We start from the raw sequence: 24,007 nt of genomic DNA on the forward strand, positions 1-24,007 counted from the left end.
TTTTTCTCATTCCTCCTCTATCATAACCAGATTGTATATTAAAAAGAAAATTAACTTCTGAAGTCCCAAAGAAATAGATTAATTTTGTCATTTTTCATGAGTTGCCAAATTCAAACCTTTAGATTTTCCATTCTTTTGTAAAATAAAAAGCAATTATAAATTCTGGTTAATGCTTTATTATTTTGAATTGAACTGTCAATAAAGCTGGGGCCAATTTATTTTAATAAATAATACACCAAACTTGATTCAGTATAATATACAATAACACTAACAATTGCAAGTAAAATGAAACCATTAATGGCAAAAAAAGGAAGAGCAGCTGGAGGAACTCAGCAGTTCATTCAACATCTGTACATGATGAAATAAAAAGCTGGAATAACTCAGGCAGCATCACTGGAGAGAAGGAATGGGTGACATTTCGACTCAAGACCCTTCTTCAGACGTAGAAGGGTCTGAAGAAGGGTCTTGACCCGAAACGTCACCCATTCCTTCTCTCCAGAGATACAGCCTGTCCTGCTGAGTTACTCCAGCTTTTTGTGTCTATTTTCGGTTTAAACCAGCATCTGCAGTTCCTTCTTACACATCTGTGTAGGGAACTGGACAATCAACATTCCAGGTGGAGACCCTTTATCTAGACTGACAGAAAAGAGGGGAAGGTGTGGCATAGAGGTAGGACAAGAGATAGCAAGTGATGGGAATGTACAGTTGACGAGGGTTTGATCGATGAGGGCAATGTTGCCCACATGGATTTTTGTGAAGGACTTAATCAAGTCCCTCATGGTAGGCTGATCAAAAGTATTAAGAGGTATGGGGTCCATAGTGAAAAGATAGTTTCAATTCACAACTGGCTTCCCATAGTAGTGTGCTGCACTTGTTGGAGAACTGTGACCAGTGATGTTCTGCAGGGATCACTGCTGTTTGTGATATAGATGACTTGGATGTAAACATACACAAGGTAGTTGGTAAGTTTGTAGATGATGACAAAATTGGTGGAGTTCCAGATAGTGAGGAAGGCTGTCAAGGGATGCAATGGGATACATCAGTTGCAAATGATGGGGGGGGGGGGGGGGAGAAATGGCAGGTGGAGTCTAATGCAAGCAAGTATGAGGTGGTGTACTTTGGTGGTCAAATGTATGGGGGAAATATAAATTTATTGGCAAGACTCCTGTCAGCATTGATGCATAGAGGTATCTGGGGGTCCTAGTCCCTAGCTCCCTGAACACAGGTAGATATAGTGGTTACCAAGTATGGTATGCTTGGCTTCATTAATTGGGGCACTGAGTACAAGAAGTCATTTTGCAGCTTTATAAAACTTCTGTTCGGCTGCATTTGCAGTATTGTGTTGCAGTTCTAGTTGCCCCATTGTATGAAGAATATGGATGCTTTGGAGAGAGTGCAGAAGGGGGTTACCACAATGCTGCCTGGATTAGAGAATTTTAGCTATAAGGAGAGGTTCGACAAAACTGGCTGGTTTTCCTTGGAGTGTAGGAGATTGAGGGCATACCTGATGAAAGTATATAAAATTAGGAGAGGGATAAATATTGTAGATAGTCAGAACCTTTTTTCCCAGGTTGGAAATGTCAAAAACATGAGAGGGGGAGAGTTTAAAGGAAATGTTTGAGGCATTTTTTTTCACATGAATTGCACCACCAGGATTGCAGTTACGAGAGTGGGGTTTAAGAGACTGTCGGTATTTAAGTGGATATGCAGTATATGAGGGATATGGATCAGATGCAGGCAGAACGTTGTGGGTCAAATGGCCAGTTTCTGTATTGTATTATTCTATTTTCTATCACCTTTCATTCATCTTCATTCAGTGAACATGTGTCCAATCTAGCTCAGTCTATCTTCATTCATTAGATTGATTCACCTTGAGAATCAAACAAATAAACTTCCCTGCATTGCCTTCAGAGGAAACATATTTAAGTAATGCAATTTATATCATACCATGTTGATAATTTCAAAATATTTGTGCTGAAGACAGCGCAGCTGTCAAAATCAAGTATTAATAGCAAAATAGTTCCATAATGTTCATTTTTATTATGAAATGCAGAACAAATGTTTATATTTCCTGAGCGAATGAGGGCAGGAGGCAGCAGTTTTCATCATTCTTTCCCTCGGACGCTGTGATATTTTTTTACACCATTTTTTTAATTGCTGTTGAGACAGTGATAGTGAGTGAGCTACCTTTTCCAGATGCTCACATGTTTGTGGCAAAGGTACTCCTAAAGTGTTGATAAATAAAGGCGTTCTCGGATTTCGACCCCACAGTGAAGGACCACGTATTTCCAAACTTCGAGGAGAATTTATGTAGTGTTCCCATACAGCCCCTAGCCTCGGTGTCAGCGTCATGGGCTTGGGAGATGCTCTTGAACAAGCCTGGGTCATTTCATACAGTTACTGGATTTCGTAAACTCAAATTAATTTGAGTGCCCCAGTTTTTCCGTCTGTATTGCGGCATCGGTCGAGCCCATACTCTTCCTCTGGACGCATGTTGCGCAGTTTGTCCAGTATTCCTTACTCCGGCGGTGCAACTTTTTCAGTTTACCTCTCAACTTGCCCTGTCCATCTACCCTCTGTAGTGGGCTAGGCGGCATCCGAGGCTCCCACCGTCTCTGGTAGTGTAGCTTGCTCTGTCTCTGGTACCGTCTCCAGCAGCGCGGCTTGCACCATCGCCCTCGGTCTCTGATACCACTTCTGGCAGTGTAACTTACTCCATTCTCTGGACCTGATTACGGCAGCGCGGCTTGTACCGTCTCCTTTGGTCTCTGATACCACGTCTAGCGGTGCAACTTGCCCCGTCTCCAGTCCTCCCTCTGGCAGCGAGACTGCACACATCTCCCTTGGTTTCCCGATACCACTTCTGGCAGTGCAACTTGTACATTCTCCCTCGGTCTCTCATAGCACGCCTGGCGGGTTTAACTTGCTCCGTCTCCGACAGCGCGACTTGCATCCTATCCCTCGGTCTCTGATACTACCTCTGGCGGTGCAACTTGCACATTCTCCCTCCGTCTCTGATACCATTTCAGGCAGTGCAACTTGCTCCGTCTCCGCCAGCGCGGTTTGCACCTTATCCCTCGGTCTCTGATACCACTTCAGGCAGCGCGGCTCGCACTCTCTATCCCTCGGTCTCTGATACCACCTCTGGCGGTGCAACTTGCTCCGTCTCCGGTCCCGCCTCCGGCTTGCACCGTCTCTCTTGCCTGGGAGCCGCCCCGCCCGGCCCGGCCCGGCCCCGCCCCGTTCTCCAGCCCCGGGACGGCAGCCGGGGGAGGGAGGGGCGATGCCGGCGTGCTTTGCGCGGACAAGATGCCGGGCGCCATGTTGCTGTGAGCTCGGCGAGCGGCTGCAGAGCGAAGGAGAGAGAAAGAAAGAGCGAGAAGGAAGGAAGGGAGCAGAAGCTGCCCGGCCCTCCACCGTGTACCCCCCCCCTCTACATACCCACCCACACACCCAGCGCCGGTGAGTGCGGCCCGGGCCGGGGCCGCCGCCACCCAAGACCACAACGCGGAACTCCCTTGACGGCTGGCGATCGAGCGGTGGCCGCGTTGAGGAACACCCGGGTAAACACACCCCGCACAGACAGCGGGCGGAACAAAGAGGGAGGCCAGGGAACGAGGGCGGGCGGGCGAGGCGTTGCGAGGCCTCTCTGAGCGGCCGTGCCCGGCGGGAGGGCGGGCTGGGCTGGGCTCGGCTCGGGGCCGCTGCGGCTCAGCCTCCCGTGTCTGGGCCGGGGTCTCTATCTATCTGTAGGGTGGGGGTGGGAGTCGGGCTCTCGGCCTTTGATCGACGCCTCGGGGCCCAGTCAGTCCCGGCCTGCTTGTTGACCCGCTCTTCTCCGCCCCACAGGTCGCCGCGTCGGTGGGATGAATACTCCATGTGTCCTGCTGGGCATGAATGAAGCGGCCTGGCAGCAGGAGTCTGCGCGGATGATGCACGGGGGCGCTGGCGGTGGTGGCGGAGCCGGCGTCAACGACGGCCTGGTGTTGAGTGCGGCTGCGGCGGCACCCGGAGCGTCGGGCCCCATCGCGCCCGGCCACCCCGGGGCGCAGCACCTCAGCGGACGCTCTCAAGACGACGCCACGGTGGGCTACTTCTTCCAGCGGCAACCGGGCGAGCAGCTGGGCGGCTACTCCAACAAACACCGGTGGCCCACGGGCGATGGAGTTCACATTGAGCATCAGGTGGGTATTCGGTTAAACAATGGGATCGCAGCAATTTCGGGCTGGATAATCTGGCAAATATGAAATATAATGAAGTGTCCCTTTGCTGGAAGTTTCATTGCAGCCTTTTCCATTTAGTTTAATTTGTATGTTCCTGATTTTGAGTAAAATTTGTTTTTACTTAGATTCATTTCACAACAGTGGAACATCAGCTTTTTAAACCATTAAATGTAGTTTTTTCACTAATTTACACTCATTTTAATTTTTACTTCCAAATTTTGTGCCACAAAACCTGTTGCTCCTTTATTGGAAATAGTGCCTTGTGTAACTTCCCGCTTTGATACACAGCATTTTATTTACTAAATGCCTTTTCCCAAAGAGGATTTCCTTATTATTTTGAATCACAAGAGACTGCTAATGCTGGAATCTGGAACAAAACAATCTGCTCGCGAAATGTGTAGGAAGGAACTGCAGATGCTGGTTTAAACTGAAGATAGACACAAAATGCTGGAGTAACTCAGCGGGACAGGCAGCATCTCTTGAGAGAAGGAATGGGTGACATTTCGGGTCGAGCCCTTCTGACGAATCCGAAGAAGGGTCTTGACTCGAAACGTCACCCATTCTTTCACTCCAGAGATACCGTCTGTCCAGCTAACATTTTGTGTCGATCTGCTAGAGAAACTCAGTGGGTCAGGCAGCATATATGGAGGAAAATAGACAGTTGACGTTCTGAGTCGCAATCCTTCATTTGGACTGAATGTGTAGAGGGGAGTAAGCTAGTATAACAAGGTGAGGCCAAGTGGTAGGCCAAATAATAATATGGAGTTAAATGTAGAGAACACGACAAAGATATTTACAGATAAAAAGGGTTTGTTTGATTTGGAGGATGAAACCTTTTGACTTCTGGATGATATGGATGATCTAGTCAGTTGGATACTTGGAATTTAATCTGAAGAACTGCAAGGTAAAGGATATGCAGAGAGTAATTATATAATTAAGTGTACAATATGTGGAAAGAATAGAGAAATGTGGAGAAACAAGCCACAGAGTGCATGCCCACAGGTTCTTAAAGGTAGCAGGTCAGAAAGGTATGGAAGACACCTGTATGCAACTTCTTAATGTGGGGAAACATTTGACAACCATATAAATTTATCATCCTCCCTTGCACTGTTGCATCCATTAATTAGTGATTCCTTTTTTATTCTCCACTGTTTTGCTCTTGAGGGTAGAATTGAATGGTTGCATGTGAACTTCCTTCTGACCATGGCACCATGCTTGACTACCAAGAGCACTGTAATTCTGTAATGCATTGCATTTAAGTTTTTCTAGTTTAGTTTATTGTCATGTGTACTGAGGGACAGTGAAAAGCTTTTTTTGTTGTGTGTTAGTTTAACTAACACGCAACAAAAAAAGCTTTTCACTGTCCCTCAGTACACATGACAATAAACTAAACTAGAAAAACTTAAATGCAACGCATTACAGAGGGATTACATGATTACGGTCTAAAGTAGACAGGATAAAGGGAATAACGTTTAGTACAAGATAAAGTACAGTAAAGTCCGGTTAAAAATAGTCCAAGAGTCTCCAATGAAGTAGGTGGTAGCTCCGGACTGATCTCTAGTTGGCGATAGGATGGTTCAGTTGCCTGATAACAGATGGGAAGCATCCATCCTTGAATCAGGAGGTAGGCATTTTTACATTCTGTGCCTCTTGCCTGGTGGGAAAGGGAGAAAAAAAGGTGTGTACGGGGTGAGACACATCCTTGATTATGCTGGTGGCCTTTTTTGTACAATTTGAGGTTTTCTACCAGGGGTTGCAAGCCTGAGGGAAGATGGCGGTTAATAAACCATTTAGGATGTTTTCCTTGAGTCAAGGCTTGCAATGTTGGGGTATGGAGGTTGTACTAGATTGTATAATTTGTTTATTACACCTTAGTTTGGATATTGTGTATGATTCTGGTTACCAGATTACAGGAAAAACGAGATTGCACTGGAGAGGATGTAAAGAAAATTGTGAGACTGTTGCCAAGGCTGGAAAACATTGTGATAAGGAAAGATTTTGCAGCTACGAGTTACTTTTTTGAAATAAGGAAGGGTGAAAGGAGATTTGATTGTGATGAATAAGTGGGCAGGCTCTATTTTTCTCTGGCATATCAAAAATTTGGGAAATAAATCTGAACTAAATGGGTGAAAGCAGCGAAGGTAGATGATGAAAATCTTTTTCAGTCCAAACTTGTTTACTGGGATTCATTACTGGATAGGGTGGTTGAGGCAGAAGCCACTGCTTTTTGAAGACTTATAATATGTAAGGCTGCAAATCAAGTTGAATGGCTCTTCCATCGCTGCAGAAACAAGGACAGAATCAGCTTGTTCAGTTTTCTGTTATTCTATTGCATTTATTAACCATTGCAATTTTTAAACTTTTGGTCCCCCATATTTGTTTTAACATTTGCGAAGGAAAATGCATGCTGTGTATCTGCTGTGCATTTTATTGTGCAGTGGAGGTGCTTCAGTCGATAAACTCTCTGCTGGTCATAAAGTTCTCAAACTGGAATTCTCAAACTATCATTTATGATCATACTCTAGTAGCATTATTAAATCTCTTTATGATAGCATTTGCATTCATCCAGATATGTTGTTGGGTTAAGAAACCTTGATCTGACAGTTAACAAGAGAGCTAGTTTAGTTTTGTGCCTCCCAGAATCAAAATTAAAATGATAGGTGAATGTGTCTTAAAAGTTGCATTTAACTGGTTCAAGAAGATAGGCTCAAGCCTTCTGCGGAATGGCAAGCTGCCCAAGGTTGCCACTTGCTGAATCTGCTCGATACTGGGGCCTGGTTCTCTTGTGTGAGCATCCTCTAAGAAGCTGGTATCTGGTTGGTGAGGATTTTTGCATAGCAGGACTTGACAGTCTTAAATCCCCACAGAATGCTTAAACGAGCAGTTAGGCTGCACCCAGTTGATCCAGTTTAGTTTAAAGATGCAGAGCGGAAACGGGCCATTCAACCCACCGAATACACTATCTGAGTGCAATTTCCGTACACTAACGTTATCCTATACATACTAGAGACAATGTACAATTTTACCAAGGCAATTATCCTGCAAACCTGTACGTCTTTGGAGTGTGGGAAGGAAATCAGAGCTCCCAGAGAAAACCCACACTGGTCACGGAGAGAGCGTACAAACTCCATACAGACAGTACCCTTCATCAGGATCGAACCCGGCAACAACACTACTGCTGTGCCACTTTGCCACCCGTGCCATTTGTTGTAACCTAGATGAAAACCTTTGTCATTCATAAGCATTTAAAAACCTGTTAGTCGAACATTTGTGTTTAAAAAAAAATCATCAAATTAGCTCAAATTAAATCAACCAGTGGAAATAACTTTGCACTTGCGCAGCTTGCTTGCAGGTGTACAAGGCTTTATCTCGTGCAGGCTCCCAACGTGATTGGTTGGAAACTGGAAATTTGTGCTCGTTCACTGGGATCCATGGAAGAGCATGGTATCTGAGCATAGATAAATCCTTGGTGATCAGTTGTGGTAGAATTTCTGTATATGTCTTTGTCCCGAATTGCGCTAGAATCTTGAACTTTGCCAGATTTCTTGGTCCTTGTCCGTTGGAGTCAAAGATGACCTACTTCCTATACTGTTCTGTGGATTTTCAGTTGATAAATGCATAGTATGATCCTACTCCAGGTTGAATAGGAAGTGCCTAATGGGGCAGGCAAGTGTTTAGATTGTGAAGTACAGTGCTACTTCTACCTTTATTGCTGAGTTTTATGACTTGTGGCTGAATGCTAATTTTCCATTTTGAATGAACATGGGGCAAGGATTCCTCCAGGTTTGTGCAGATTGTATGTTTTTCAAGGAGACTTTGAGCCCATTCTTGTATTGTTTCTCATGTCATTCTATGGTGAAGCTCATAGGAGAATCTTGTATATGTATGATATGGTCTATTCATTGGTGCAGACTGCATGTAATTACTGCCTCAAAACTTGGGATGCGAGCGGTGATATTATCTTTCTTCTGCCATTGATTTGAATTTTCCACATACAATGTGACAGTAATCTCCAGTGCTTTAAGGTACATCCTAAAGGTAGTCCATATCTAAGAAATGTACAGAATGGCAGAGATGATTGTTGTTCATTGGACCGTCTTGCGAGATTTTATGTCTATCTTCAGATACACTTTCCTTCAGATGTCCAAACTGACCTAGTGCATTGAAGGCATTGGTGAACATGATCATTGTTACTGAACAGTGTGCTAAGATATGGGAACTGGGTCTGTGCTTTCCAGTATCTGATTGCAGATCTTTATTCTTGCTGTTGCAGGTTGATACTGTATGTCTGGATGTGCTAGGCCTATTTTCTCATGGTTCAGCTAACAAGTTGACGATAGGGATTTGAGTCCTTAGTTTAGTTATTGTCACGTGTACCGAGGTACAGTGAAAAGCTTTTTTTGTTGTGTACAATTCTGTCAGTGGAAAGACTAGGCATGATTACAGATACACATCCTGGCTTCTGAACAGACAAATAAATAACAGCTCTGACCGATGGAATGGCCTTGAGAGGAGACAACATGGGATGTGGATTGAAGAGATTCCCATATGTTCTGTAATCACTCCACTTTAGCAGGAAACTTGCTGGAGATGAGGTTCATTACTGGATCAGGAAAGGTTGAAAAAAGGGCCAACAATGCAACTGAAATTGGGTCTGCTTTCATTAGGATTATGCCTTTAGTGGCAGAAATAAGGTGAGGACAAATTTTAGCAAGCAGCCAAATGTGTGGAGAATACTTCACAATTTTCAGTTGATAGAGTTGCAGACATTTGTGGCCAAAATAACAATGTATAGTGGTTCAATGATTTGACAACAGGGAAACTTCTATATTCACTGCAACTGACCTTGCCTCCTGATGTTTATGGATATGTCCTACTCTTCCTGATGCAAAAGACGACCATGTAAATTTGAGACTAAAATTCCTTTCTGGTCAATTGACATTTTTTAGTTGCGAGACGTTCTGCTCCTGAGGCTGTGATTTTTTTTGTTTGTTTGTCTGGTAGCTTTTCAATCTCTTGTTCTGGACAAACAGCAGGTTTGCTGTTGAATCGAGTCTTAGTTGAGTTCTTCAAAGTGTTATCTCCATTGAGTGTTGACTAATAGAGATAACCCATCTTGGCTCCGGGTGTGTCCTTGGGTTGTCTGAACTGTGGATTGTCTTCACAATGTTGATAAATCTGTGTGTGCCATGGTTACCAATTAATTGCAGTACTTCTTGTTGTCTTTCCATTTAACATTTAATCTGTAAATCACAGATATTCTGCTGGACTTTGACCTTCGATTATCCATGGAGCTTTTTTTTAGTCTTTTGAAATATAGTGCAATTTCAATCCAAGTGCACCGTGCCATTGTAGTGAATTAACTGCTGGGTCACCTGGTCATGCACAGGTGATATCGTTCTCTTGCTAGGTGAAAACATAATTTTAACACGTTACTCCTGTGTGTGAGGATGTTGACATGAAATCTTTTGCTTATCTCTGATAAAACAATGTGTTTTTTTATGTTAAGGCTGTGTTCCAAGGATTTTGCAGGGAAGAGACATTTGTTGGGATCAGCTTTACCTGTTCTTAACCTGCCAGATTGTTGTGTCCTTTTTGACCACTTGAAAATCAATATATCTTCCTCGGTGATACGGGCTTTTTCAAGACTTATAGCAGTCATGCATGGCCTCTTCTAAAGCTTCTATGGTTCCATAGATGAAGCATATAGACTGATGATAATGGTTATCTGTGTCTGTATTAAAGTGAGACACAGAGTCACGAGACAATTTTATTCTGCACGTATCTCTCAGATCTCACAGCAACTAATTCATATGCAGCAAACCCCACTGCTTGATAATAGATTGATGATAGGTTTCCAATTCTGATTTGCCCAGGAGTAGCCTGCTTGATTGGTATCGTTTCCACATCCTAATTGTTTATTCCATGCACCTTTAGTGCATAATGGTTATACGGTATTCAGCATTGAAAATGCAGTGCAGTTACTTCAACTGTATTTCCCAAACCCAACACCAAGATCAATGAGAGCAACAGGTACACAAGAACTTGCCACTTGAAGCTTTTCCACCTGTTGCCCATCAGCAATTAAAGTAATTAGATCTATGTTATTTGGTATAACGTGGAGTCTTATTGATGGAGCCCTAGTTGGGGGTCAGGGGTGGGGACAAGACTGGTTTAGTTTTTAGTTTCAAGATACAGAGTGGAAATAAGCCCTTTAGCCCACTGAGTCCACGCCAACCAGCGATCCCCATGAATTAAAACTATCTACACACGCCAGGGACTATTTTCAATTTTACTAAGCCAATTAACCTACAAACCTGTATGTCTTTGGAATGTGGGAAGAAACCGGAGATCCCAGTGGAAAACCCATGCAATTCACAGGGAGAACGTACAAAGTCCGTACAGACAGGATCAAACCCGGGTCTCTGGTCCTGTAAAGCAGCAACTCTACCGCTGCCCGTAGATGTCAAAATATTTGGTAAAATCTCACACGTGGGAATGTTGAGAGCCTGTTGGAATAAGTGCAACATTCCCACTGACATCTGGCGACCTCTAGTTCATGACTGCATCAATTCGAGGAGGAGCATTCCGAATGATGTTGACAATCTCGACCATTCATTGGAAGCAATTGGAGGTCTTGCATATGTGGTGGGTGCAGCAGACAAACTCACAATCTGTCTGTCTGTCAGCCATCATCTACCCTATTATATTAGAATCTGCAGTTCTCGCATTGTTTCATTGGCCATCTTGGAATTTACAAGACCAGAGTGAAAGCACGTCTTTCTAGATTGAAAGGGACTACCAAAGGCAACGGTAAACAGATCAACCAAGTTGTACATAATTGGGCGAGAAGTTTTGGCATAGTAATATAAATGCTAGTACCTGGGTGTGCAGATGCCCCTACAGAAAGTTGTAACTAGAAATCATTGAGCTGTCAAAGTAAAATCCTAGTTGTAGTTAAATTATGAAGTTGGATTGGAACATTAAGAAAAACATTTTCGTTTTGGCAAGTAAAAAATATCTAATTCAAAAGTCGATTATAAAAGTATATAGAACATTATATTACAATTGCAATAATTGTTCAGTATTTTTTTCTGCCCATGGCTTAAACCAGCTGAGTCAAAATGTATTCTCTTGTATGTAAATTAAATCATTTGCCTGTGGCAATGCTTGACAGTGTGCTGTGTCAACAAATTGACATATTCTAAATTACATGTTGAGATGAGCAAGTGTTCATGGTTTCTTTAGGCTTTTGTGTCACGTATCTTGGTTTTAGATATGTATTCCCAGGGCCGTCTTAACGCATGGGCCTGATGGGCACTTGCCCGGGGGCCCACGAGCATAGGGGCCCCATGCTGATCTGTGTATGTTAAGTGACTTGCAATAAATAAATACTACTTTAAAAATGTAGGTTCAATAAGTGCTTTTTTCGCAACATTTTCGGTCACTAAGTGCTTCTCACAGCGATCTGTAAGTGCTTTTCGCAACAATGTAGCACCCTAAGTCCATCGCTAAGTGCTTTTCGCCGGCACGACAGGGGGGGCTGGTAGGGAAAGGGGGGTGGGGGAGAGTAACGGTAGGGGCCCCAGTACACTGCTTTGCCCGGGGGCCCATAATGCTGTGAAAACGGCCCTGTGTATTCCCTCTTCAAACGTCTTCATAAACCAACAGTATAAAAATTGCATTTCTGCAATATGTGATGACTTTATCACTTTGAATTACGTTTTACTACAACCAAAGTTTTCATTTGACTACTCAATGATTTCCAGTTACAATGGGGGAATTACAAAGGCCAAAAACTGTTGGCCACTCACGCTATTGCACTCCTTTAATGTAAAGGGATGGAAACCTGAATTGATATAACTCATAACTTGTTTGGCCATTCACCAAGGAGATAGTGTGATTGTACCATCTTGGTGTTTTCTTGTGGCTAAAACAAACTTGTATGTTTAGCTTTCAGTACAATTGTTTGTCAGAATAATGTGAAATTTGCACCACGGGATGGTTGTGGTGAATGCCATGATGCTGTTAGTTTGGGTATATTATAGATTGCCTTGTGGCAGCTCCCAAATGTCAGGCCACTCCCACATCGAACCCCTCGGCACTGTGATGGACAGGTCCTGGGACGGCCCAGGCTACGGGGTTTTCTTCAGGGGCTACGGGGTTTCCTGCAGGGATTGGTTTTCAGTCTTCAGGCTCTCACTGAAGTGGTGAGTAGTGTGCTGTGTGTAATAAAAGCCTCTACGGAATTTGCCTGGCTCCTCGCCGCCTTTCCGGGCCCTATTGCACACCCGCCACACTAGTGACCCTCGTCGCTCCATTACGGTATGATGGAGCTGAACAAGAAGCCTGCCGGACCGTCCAACGCACCGCACGCCCAGCTAGCCGACCAGGCCCAGGTCAACGCAGTCGCGTTGAAATTGCCCACATTCTGGACCGCCCAGTCTCGCGTCTGGTTCCAACAGGCGGAGGCCCAATTTCAACTGCGGGGCATTACCGTGGACGCCACCCGGTATTATTATGTGGTCAGCACCCTGGACCAGGAAACGGCCGGCTGCGTTGTCCCTTACCTGCGCGATCCCACGGCCGACGACAAGTTTCACCTACCTCGCTCTCATCCTCCCTCTCTGAAATAATGTCCGCCTCTCCCTTCGTTGACCTCCACAGTCCCTCTGACCTCACTGACTACTACAACCGCACTCTCTCCTCCTGCCTCGACCAGCTTGCACCTATAAAAACCAAAACAGTTTCCTTCACCCACTCTGCTCCCTGGTTTACCCCTGAACTCCGCGTGATGAAAACTCATGCCCGCCAACTTGAAAGACTCCGCAACAAAACAGGTCTCACAATTCACTCCCAAGCCTACAAAGACCACATACAGCACTATAAAGATGCCCTCTCCCGTGCCCACTCCACCTACTACTCTCAAATAATTCACTCTGGCTCCGGAAACCCCAAAACACACTTCTCTACAATAAACAAACTCCTCAGCCCCCTGGACACCATCTCCCAATCATTCACAGTTGACAAATGCACCACTTTCCTTTCATTCTTCCAAAGCAAAATAGACAACATCTACAGCACCTTAACCACCAACGCACCTGCTCCCCCTCAAACCACCTGCCACCCCTTATCCTGTCAGCCCCTGCCTCAGTTCTCCCCAATCTCCACCACCGACCTCTCTGACCTCTTCACAGGAATAAAAACTGCCACCTGCTCTCTGGACCCCATCCCCTCCAGCTTTGTCAAGGCCTGCCTTCCTGCTTTCTCTCCACTTATCACTGCAACAATAAACTCCTCCCTGTCCACTGGCATCGTCCCGCCATCCCTCAAAATCGCTGCTGTCACCCCCATTCTGAAAAAACCTGGTCTAAACCCTGACACCCCAAACAACTTCAGACCAATCTCCAACCTACCCTTTCTGTCCAAAGTTTTGGAACGTGCTGTAGCTTCCCAACTCAAATACCACCTCTCTACCAATAACCTGTATGAAACTTTCCAATCCGGATTCCGCTCAAACCACTGTACTGAAACTGCGCTCCTCAAAATCACAAACGACATTCTCCTCTCCTCCGACGCTGGCAACCTCAACATCCTCATCCTACTTGACCACAGCGCCGCCTTTGACACCATAAATCACTCCATTCTCCTCACCCGACTTGAAACCTCCCTTAACATCACCGGCACAGCCCTATCCTGGTTCAAATCTTACCTCTCTGACAGACACCAGTTCATCTCCATTAACAACTGTAAATCCCCCACCGCTCCCCTCCCCCAAGGTGTCCCCCAAGGCTCAGTCCTTGCCCCCTCCTCTTCATCCTCTACCTGTTCCCCCTTGGTCAATTAATCCGCCGTCATGGTCTCAACTTCCACTGCTTCGCCGATGATATCCAGCTCCTCATCTCCACCAAGTCAATCTCCCCCACCACACACTCTACACTGACAAACTGCATCACTGAAATAAAATCTTGGCTTCAATCAAACTTCCTCAAACTCAATTGCAACAAATCTGAAATCATCATCATTGGTCCAAAAACGCTCACCAAATCCACCCAAAACTTCATCCTCAACATTGATGGTCTCCCAGTATCCACCTCACCTCACATCCGGAATCTTGGAATCATCCTTGATCAAACCCTCTCCTTCGACAAACACATCACAAAGACAGCCTTCTTCCACCTCAAAAACATTGCCCGTCTCCGTCCATCCCTCTCCTCCACAGCTGCAGAAACCCTCATCCACGCCTTCATCACCTCCCGTCTGGACTACTGCAACAGCCTCCTCTATGGCGCACCCTCAAAAATCATCAATAAACTTCAATACATTCAAAACTCCGCTGCCCGTCTACTCACACACACCTCGATCCGTGACCATATCACCCCCGTCCTTTATAAACTCCACTGGCTCCCCATCCCCCAGAGAATCCAGTACAAAATCCTCCTCATAACCTACAAAGCCCTCCATAACCTGGCCCCATCCTACCTGACCGACCTCCTCCACAGGCACACTCCCACCTGCACCCTCCTCTCTGCCGCTGCCAATCTCCTATCCCCCCACATCCGGACCAAACTCAGATCCTGGGGGAACAGGGCTTTCTCCATCGCTGCTCCCACCCTATGGAACTCACTACCCCAAACCGTTAGAGACTCCTCCACACTCACCACATTCAAAACATCGCTGAAGTCTCACCTGTTCAGTACTGCCTTCAACCACTGAAGGTCACCTCACCTTCTGTCTCCTTTCTCTGTTCATTTATTTATTTACTTATTTATCTATTTATTCATTTCCCTATGTTCTCAAAATCTCTGTAAAGCGTCTTTGAGTATATGAAAAGCGCTATATAAATAAAATGCATTATTATTATTATTATTAAGTACCGCGGCTTTAAGGAGCTCCTGCTCCATACTTACGGGCTCACCTGGATGGAGCGCGCGGCCAGGATGAGGGCGGCTCCTGTTGCCCTGGCGCCGATGGCACGAACACCCCGGACATCGTGGCACCGTGAGTGGCGAACCGTACACAAGCTCCGCCGAGGATGAGCCCAAGTCCTCTTTAGGGGCGGTCCGAATTCTAAAGCGGTGAGCAGTGTGCTGCTTGTAATAAAAGCCTCTACGGAATTTGCCTGGGTCCTCGCCTTCTTTCCTATTGCTATTGCACACTTGCCACAGCCTCTTGAAAGAATGCTTTATTATAACAAACTACACACGTAGGTAGACACAAAAGGCTGGAGTAACTCAGCGGGTCAGACAGCATCTCTGGAGAAAAGGAATAGGTGACGTTTCGGGTTGAGACCCTTCTTCAGACTGAGAGTCAGGGGAAAGGGAAACGAGATCTGTACAATGATATAGAGAGAGATATAGAACAAATGAATGAAAGATATGCAAAAAAGTAATGATGATAAAGGAGATAGGCCATTGTTAGCTGTAACCACGGTGAAAATGTTGAGTCATTTTATACAACTCATTTTAGTGTTTCAATCAGTCTTTTAGTAGCAAAGAAGTAACATTATGTTGTATTAATTACGTCTCATGCAGTCTCTGAAATTCCATTCTGTGTTTATTGAATTTAGATTTGTGTTTGGCAGTGTTAAATTCTGTTAGTTGACATCTATGTTTTGGTGACCCAATGATCCAATGACCCAATGATCCAATGTAACACTCAATATTTATTGTTTGTGTATGTAGTGGTATTGTATTAAAGCCCATGAAGTGGGCGTGGCTGTGTTCTGCAGCTGCGGCTCACCGGCAGTCTCTCTGTCTTTTTTTTGTCTATTGTCATCGTTTAATGTACGTTTTGTTCTATTTTTAACTCTGTGTATGTGGGGGGGGGGTTGGGGGAAACCTTTTTTCTAATCTTCCTCAACGGAGATGCGACCTTTACCGTGTCGTATCTCCGTTCGCGCTACGGCCTAACATCGTGGAGTCGGCGGCCTCCAGCTGGGATCGACCTTGAAGACTCCGGTCGCAGGGCCTGAACTTACCATCTCGGAGGCTTCGGCCGTGGGCCCTGCAGACCGCAACATCGGGAGTTCGCAGGTCCCTGGCTGGCGACCGGCTATCGGGAGCTCCAGCCGTAGCAGCTTCGACCGCCCCGAAGCGCGAGGTACGATCGACCCGCTTGCAGGCCCTTCATCGCCCTGCGTGGCTCGGCCGCAGCATTTTCCATCGCCCGGTGGGGGCTCAGGACTTTCATCGGCCTGCTCGGCTCGGCCCTGGGACTTTCCATCGCCCAGTGGGGGCTCAGGACTTTCATCGGCCTGCTCGGCTCGGCCCTGGGACTTTCCATCGCCCGGTGGGGGCTTCAAAAAGTTGGGAGCCTCGATCACCTCGTGGCACCACGGGAGAAGAATGAGGAGGAGATAAGACTTTGCCTTCCATCACAGTGAGGATGTGCCTAGAGCAATCACTGTGATGGCTGTTTGTGTAAAAATTGTATCTGTGTGTCCTGTGCTTTTTGTTGTCTACTGCCGGACCCTGACGTGAGAGGACGCTGGCGTTGTTTATTCGCCGCTTTTCCGTTAGGATAGTTTGTCTGTTTGTTTTTATGTTGATTGTTTTTGTAAAGCGCTTTGAGCACCCGATAAGGCGCTATATAAAATAAATGCTTATTATTATTATTATTATAGATTTTGGTTTCAGCGTACCAATGCATTATTTTGGTTACTGTATCATGCTCATTGTTTTTTTTCCCGCCTGCTGAACTTTGGAAAGTTTTTGTTCAAATGCTGTTCTGCTTTCCAGTTACAGATTTCCCAACCAGTGTCACTAGTTTTTCCCAATGCTCTCTGCCAAAGACAACATTGATTGCAGTTTAATTTCTTGCATCAATCCACTTCAAGTGACGATCTCACATCCAAGGAGATCTTAAATATTACCAGAACAAGTGGACCCGTTGGGCCCAAACCTCTCCTGCATTGGTGCAGCACCCTGTCCTCCCCCCCCATCTCTCCTCAACCCCCCCTCCCTTCTCCCCATCCTCCCTCCTCCCCTCCCCCTCCTTTTAAACTTTAAAATATGAATAACTTAAAAAATATAACACGAATTTCAATAAAACTACTTGCATTATCACTAAAGTGACAATGGTGAGTAAGGTGGGCCTAAAATTGTCGCGCTATCGTGTACCGTTTTGGCTGAAGTTCAGCCACAAACAAGATAACAAACGAGAGTTTTAGTATATAGATGACGAGAGCCGTGATAATTTTGAACTTATTCCCTTGCGCATTGATACTTGTGTTCAGTGCAGCTAACATTTTAAATGGTTGTTCTTCTATTTTCCAATTTCATCACAATATTGGCCGAATTTCCTTCTTACATAAAGACTGGTGAAAGTGTTTTACTTTCTCATCCATGATTAGTTGCACCTTCCATTGGACCATTCTTCTGACTGGAGTTTTACTGTTCATCTATTTGTGTAGGCCTTTGTTTCTTCTATATAACGTGAACACATCTCAATTTAAGTCTTTTTTTAAAAAGAGAAAGCTTCACAAAATATACATTATTAACATCACATTTAAATAATGGAACTGTGTTTCTTGCAGGTTCGATCTGTGGATGAGATGAATCATGACTTTCAAGCTCTTGCACTGGAGGGACGGGGAATGGGCGAAGTAAGTTGGCCAAAATTTGAAATTCTTCCGCACCGGCTGCTCGACCTGGACAAAGACTTGTTAGTTTTCACCATATTCTTAGTAGAACATCCATTGTGTGCCTGCAGAACTCACTTTTTAAAAATACTCTCTTAACAAACTGCTTACCAGAGACTAGTATTTACAGGGTAGGTTTTGGCAGAAAAGAATATAAATAACAGAAACAATAAACTGGAAAAGTTTTTTTTAAATCAGGTGACTGGAAACTTGATGGAAACAAATAGATTTTATAGAGGGTTCTCACAGTCTTACAGATTTTTTTTCACCTTTTGGCTGAAGAGATTGAAGTTGGGGTTCTCGGTGAAGATTACTCTATCCAAGATGATAGGGAGGGGAAGTTGACATGTAAAAGTCAAAAGCCTTTAGAGTTCTGACTGAACCCTTGTCAGTAATTGAGACAGTGGGCCTTCTAATGGTAGCTGCTATCAGTGATTTTGAAGAGAACAGCTCGTGGGTGGATGTGACCATGAAATTAACTTCTGGACTTGGGTGAAACTGTTGACATGACTTAATATGTGACTTAATGAATGACACTGCTACTGAATTGGTCACTTAGCTGCATCACTGGACTCCATGGAGTTCAGCTGTGAATTTTAGCTTTCATGGGATTCTTTGACATACTGCCGAGTCTAGCTCTCTGATCCGAAGCCAAACAGCCTTGATACTGCAGTGGAGCACCCATTATTGGCCTGGAATATGGGCAAACCAATTGTTACATTTAAAAAAAAAAAATGTTGTTCAATGTTATTAATTATAAGTATTTTATTGGATTTTAATTTAATTCTTAAAATTATTTACATCAGTCATTTTCCAATGAGTGGCAGAGACCAAAAAAAAAAACCTAGTTTGTTTTGATGAAGCCAAAGTTTTGTCTGAAACATTGTTTTATGTCAAACGCTATTCGGACATTTTGGGGTAGTTTCTTGGTATTAAAAAAAAACCCGTGCCTGTTTGTTGCTCAGGCTTTGTTACCTGGCTTCTCAGTGCAGCACATCAGCAAAATTGGACCACAAAAATTGTCTGTAGGCAGGCAGCAAAATCTTTCAGTAGGTTTTAAAAGTTCATCCATCAATCTACCCAATAAACATAGTCTAGCATAGACAGAGAATTGCCATTTGTTAATCTCAAAACATTTAGAATGAGAAAAATCTACCCTGCCATTTGTTGTAATGTTGCGTGCATTTGGCTCTTTCACCGTGCATCATTTTTGGTTAGGAGTGTCAATTATTTGCCATGAACTCATGGGGGTGTAGTGGTGGACTTCAATCTGATTCAAATTTTGAGAGGATCTGCTTTCAGAATACAGCTTCAGGTTCATGGTAGTCAACATGCTGCATGTGTGATATCACTGACAAGTGAGTCTTTAGACTGTAAATTCAATGTTTTATGTCGTTCCAAAATTAATTTCTGCATGCTGGTGATCTGGGAAGAAATGTTGTCGTGCAAGGAATGGTGTCAATCGTGTCCATCATTAATCAAATTGCTTCTCAGTTTTGCTACTCTTGTCCCAGTCCTTCCATGGGGCAGTTGTGGGAAGAGCAAATCTATTTTATTTAATAAAATCATCCCTAGAAAGATGTTAGCATGGAGGCAACATAATATTTCACTGTTCATAATTGAGACAGACTATGGTCTGTTGAATTTTTCGATTAATTTTGTTTCACATTATGACTTGCTGGAGGATGCTCATGAAGTAATAGTAACATTGGGTAAATGGGCAAATAACATTTAATCTCTCGAAGGGAGAGATTGTGAAGGGAACAAAGAATATGTGGGTGGGTTAAAGGAAAGTGAGATGGCACCGGGATGGAGGGTTCTGTTCTTTCACAGCCTGGAGGTTGGCTTGATTAGCGCCGTGTTTTCTGACAACACAAAAAGTAAGTTCACAAGTTATAGTAGAATTAGGCCATTCGGCCCATCAAGACTACTCCGTCATTCAATCATGGCTGATCTCTGCTAACTAACCCAATTTTCTTGCCTCCCCCCCTTTAACCCTTGACACCCGTTCTGAACATGAACGTGTCCATTTCTGCCTTAAAAATATCCACTGACTTGGCCCCCACAGCCCTCTGTAGCAATGAGTTCCACAGATTATCTACCTTGTGACTAAAGAAGTTTCTCTTCACCACCTTTTCAAAAGAGCACCCTTTAATTCTGAGGATGTGACCTCTGGTCCTAGACTCTCCCACCAGTGGAAACATCCTTTCCACATCCACTCTATCTATGCCTTTCATTATTCTGTAAGTTTCAATGAGGTCCCCCCTCAACCTTCTAAACTCCAGGGAGTAGAGGTTCAGTGCTGTCAAACACTCATCATACGCTAACCCACTCATTCCTGGAATCATTCTTGTAAACCTCATCTGGACCCTCTCCAGAGCCAGCACATGCTTCCTCAGATATGGAGCCCAAATTTGCTCACAGCACTCCAAATGTGGCCTGACCAGCGCCTTATAGAGACTCAGTGTTACATTGCTATTTTTGTATTCCAGTTCTCTTGATATAAATGCTAGCATTGAATTTGCCTTACTTTCTACTGATTCAACTTGAAAATTAACTATTTGGGAGTCCTGCACCAGCACTCCCAAGTCCCTTTGCACCTCCGATTTCTGGATTCCCTCCCCATTTAGAAAAATAAACTGCAAGTGCTGGAAATTTGAAATAAGGCTGGGAACAACTCGGGTCAGGCAACATCTTTGGAAACAGTTGATGTTAACATTTCAGGTCAAAGATATTTTGTTACGACTAGGAAAAGGGAAATGGTTTCAGGTTTGAGAGTGTGAGAGGATGGGTAGGACAAAGTTTTTCTCTTTCCACTAACACTGCTTGATTTGCTGAGTATTTCCTGCACCCTTCTCCAGCATTTAACAGCTTCAACAATCCCACTCTTAACTGACCTCATTACTCAATCAGTTCTTAAATGTTTGGAAAATTGAGGGCTTTGTGGAGCTGGCACAGATTGTTGAGGCTTCCAGCAGATCAGAATGATTGTATTGAATGGCAGAGCAGGTTTGACGGGCCTTAATAGCCTACCCCTATTTTCTTGTGTTATGACCTGGGGCAATAGTAAATTTCGATCAATTTGCCTGGAACTGGTTCCCTCTCAGTCTGTAGTCCTTGATCAGAAACATGTTCCATATTTAAGCATGTGGTAAAACTGATTCTGCATCCTTCAGCACCCACAGCCTGTGGGGTGTGAGAAGCTGTTAACCAAGATTTGTCAACCAACCTTACTTTGTAGATTTTCCCTAGCTCTGGAAGCTCCTTTTCCTGTGGACTCCATTCTTTTGCAATCATCAAAAATAAATGATTCTTTGTAGTTTGTGATACAAATGTACATCCTGGACCGAAATGTAGATCGCTTGGTCAGTAAGTTTGCTGACAACACCAAAATTGGAGGGGGTTGCTGACAGTGAGAATGGGTGGAGAAATGGCAGATGGAACTAACCCGAGCAAGTGTGGGATATAGTGCTTTGGGAGGTTGAATGTAAGGGACAAGTATACAGTAAATAACAAGACGTTTAACAGCATTGGAGTCCAAGTTCATAACTCATTGAAGGTGGCAGCGCTAGTTGATAGGATAGTAAAGAAGGCATATGGTACCTATTGAAAATAGGAGCCAGAAAGTTATGATGCTATGGGACTTTGGTTAGGCCACATTTGGAGCTATGCGTGCAGTTCTGGTTGCCCCATTTCAGGAAAGATGTGGAGGCTTTGGAGAGGGTGCAGAGCAGGTTTACCAGAATGCTGCCTAGATTAGAGAGTTTTACTGAACGGGAGAGGTTAGATAAACTTGGATATTTTTTTTCTGGAACTTTGGAGGTTGAGAGGAGACTTGATAGAAGTAAATAAGATTTGAGAGGCATAGATAGGGTAGACGGTTAGATCCTTTTGCCCAGGGTGGAAATGTCCATGACTAGAGGGCATAGCTATAAGGTGAGCGTGGCATGATGTGCGTGGCAAGTTTTTTTTTTTAAACGCGGTAATGGGGTCTGGAGTGTGGTGGAGGCACATACGATAGTGGCATTTAGGAAGCTTTTAGGTAGGCACATGGAAGTGCAGAGAATATAAGGATATGGATCATGTACAAGCAGATGAACTCAGTTTAACTTGGTATCATGTTTTGTTTAGAGATACAGCATGGAAACAGGCCCTTCAGCCTACTGAGTCCCCACTGGCCATCAATCCCCGCATATTAACACAACCCTACACACTATGGACAATTTTGCATTAATACCAAGCCAATTAACTGCCAAACCTGTATGTCTTAGGAACGTGGGAGGAAACCTAAGATCTCTGAGAAAACCCACGCAGGTTACGGGGAGAAAGTACAAACTCCGCACAGACGAGCACCCATAGTCAGATTTGAACCTGGGTCTCTGGCGCTGTAAAGGCAGTAGCTCTACCGCTACGCCACTGTGCCGCCCTTATGTTCATTGTGGGCCAAAGGGCCCATTCCTGTGATGTACTATTTCATGTTTATGCATTGGAACTTATTTATGGTGAAAGTTGATAATTCTTGAGGTATGAATGTATGATAACTTATACTAGGTGTTAAATGGTTTTGTTCTACCTAATTTATTACTAACACTGGAAGTTTGTGGTTATGTATAGTGTATCAACTTTCCCTTCACATTATCAGAAGAACCTATGGGATCATGGAAATTGGTATATCTCTCAGCTGCTTTCTATATTATTCCTCCTTTCAATCATAATGGCATGAGTATGATGGCCCAAGAACCTAGTTCTTTCAAACCTTTAACATGTGATTATGTAGACAAGATGAGCGATTCCCTGTCATCAATACTTGTTACTGATCTATTTTTTTACACTAATTCTATGCACCAGAGCAAAAATTATAATTTGTTGTCCTGAACATAGTGCTGCGTTGAATTTGGAGTTCAAATTTAGTATGGTGTATGCAGCATGGGAGTCGGTGAATCATGTAAGGCTTCAAGGCCTAATTCAACTTTTGTTGTAGTTTTGGTCAGTCGTCGAGTTCAGCACTTTGAGCACATGTTAGTGGTTGACGTGTCTTAGACCATTTTATTTATTTGTCTCACTGTTGCCCTTCCAGTCAATCTTCCCACAGTTAGTGCTGAGTGAAATCATTGCAGAACAGAAGAAAATGTATATACTACTTTTCTAATAACACATTGTATTTATTTTGTCAAAAATAACTTAGTCCTTCATTCTTTGCAATTGTTGTTTCACACTGTCATCTGATTGTCACCACATGTCTCTTATTATGACATGAGTTTGGTGCTGTTTGCAATTCTGCTGTTTTTGACCGGACGTAGCAGCTTCAGATTCACATGGTACCTCTAGGCGTTTCTTTTCCATCTGAAACCAATGGCTACTTTTCTGTTTTCTGATTCCCATTTCTGTTTCTTGAAAAATATAGTGATTATTTGCTTAAGAGGATCTCTTAAGGCATGCTATATGAGCCACTGATTCTTTGCTCTTGAATTAATATCTTCTTCAATTTGCCTCTTTGGAAGGAGCCCACGTCTACAAAATTGTTGTCAGTAAATATAGACTTGAAGGTTAGATTTTTCTTCCATCAAACGTTTACCACCACTTTATTTTCCTTTTTAGAAGTGCAACAATTCCCAAGATTTTGCCTGACATTGCTTGTAAGCATCATTCGATCATTTTGTTCGGGTTCATTTTGCATGCAGATAGAGCACAAGGTCTTTACCGACCCTTGCAACTTATTTTATGCTGTGCCATCTTGAAGGAATAGTTTCTTGAATCTTCACTTGGAAACACTGTTGAAACGTCATACTTCTTCTTGGGGTTTTGTCGTCCTACATGATAGAATTATCCTGAGGATTTGTTTTCATGATTGAGTGAATGTTTCCATTGTCTCTTATACACAATTACATTTACATTTTAATAGTCAACATTGTCACATGTTGCACATAGTAAACTGCATTATCATACTACATTCTGAAATATAATCATAAAATTGATATAAATATCAAAAGCTCTTCTCCCTCAAGGCATGAGGGACATTTGCTTATCATTCTTTGGCACATCACCCTAAAGCTCATTTTCCTGGAGTGAATGTTGTGGGAACTGCTGTAGAATTAAGGAGGATGCCGTTCACAGCTGAAATCATTCTCATTTTCTATCCATA

At 43.8% G+C, this 24,007-nt stretch overlaps 1 protein-coding gene across 5 annotated transcripts in view; it reads left to right on the top strand.

Annotated features, from left to right (window-relative positions):
- Positions 1-3,245: 3,245 nt before the first annotated feature.
- Positions 3,246-24,007, top strand: part of LOC144593568 (pumilio homolog 2-like) — a 90,445-nt gene continuing 69,683 nt past the window's right edge. For 4 of the 5 annotated variants that reach the window (XM_078399321.1, XM_078399322.1, XM_078399323.1 and 1 more), the window contains exons 1-3: positions 3,246-3,563; positions 3,850-4,184; positions 17,761-17,829. In XM_078399321.1, the coding sequence (XP_078255447.1) occupies positions 3,867-4,184; positions 17,761-17,829 (387 nt within the window). In that variant the 5' untranslated portion in view covers positions 3,246-3,563; positions 3,850-3,866. The remainder of the gene's footprint in view (positions 3,564-3,849; positions 4,185-17,760; positions 17,830-24,007) is intronic. The other variant, XM_078399324.1, reaches the window with a different exon arrangement.

Source organism: Rhinoraja longicauda, chromosome 5 (assembly GCF_053455715.1).
Source record: "Rhinoraja longicauda isolate Sanriku21f chromosome 5, sRhiLon1.1, whole genome shotgun sequence".
NCBI classification, from domain to species: Eukaryota; Metazoa; Chordata; class Chondrichthyes; order Rajiformes; family Arhynchobatidae; genus Rhinoraja; species Rhinoraja longicauda.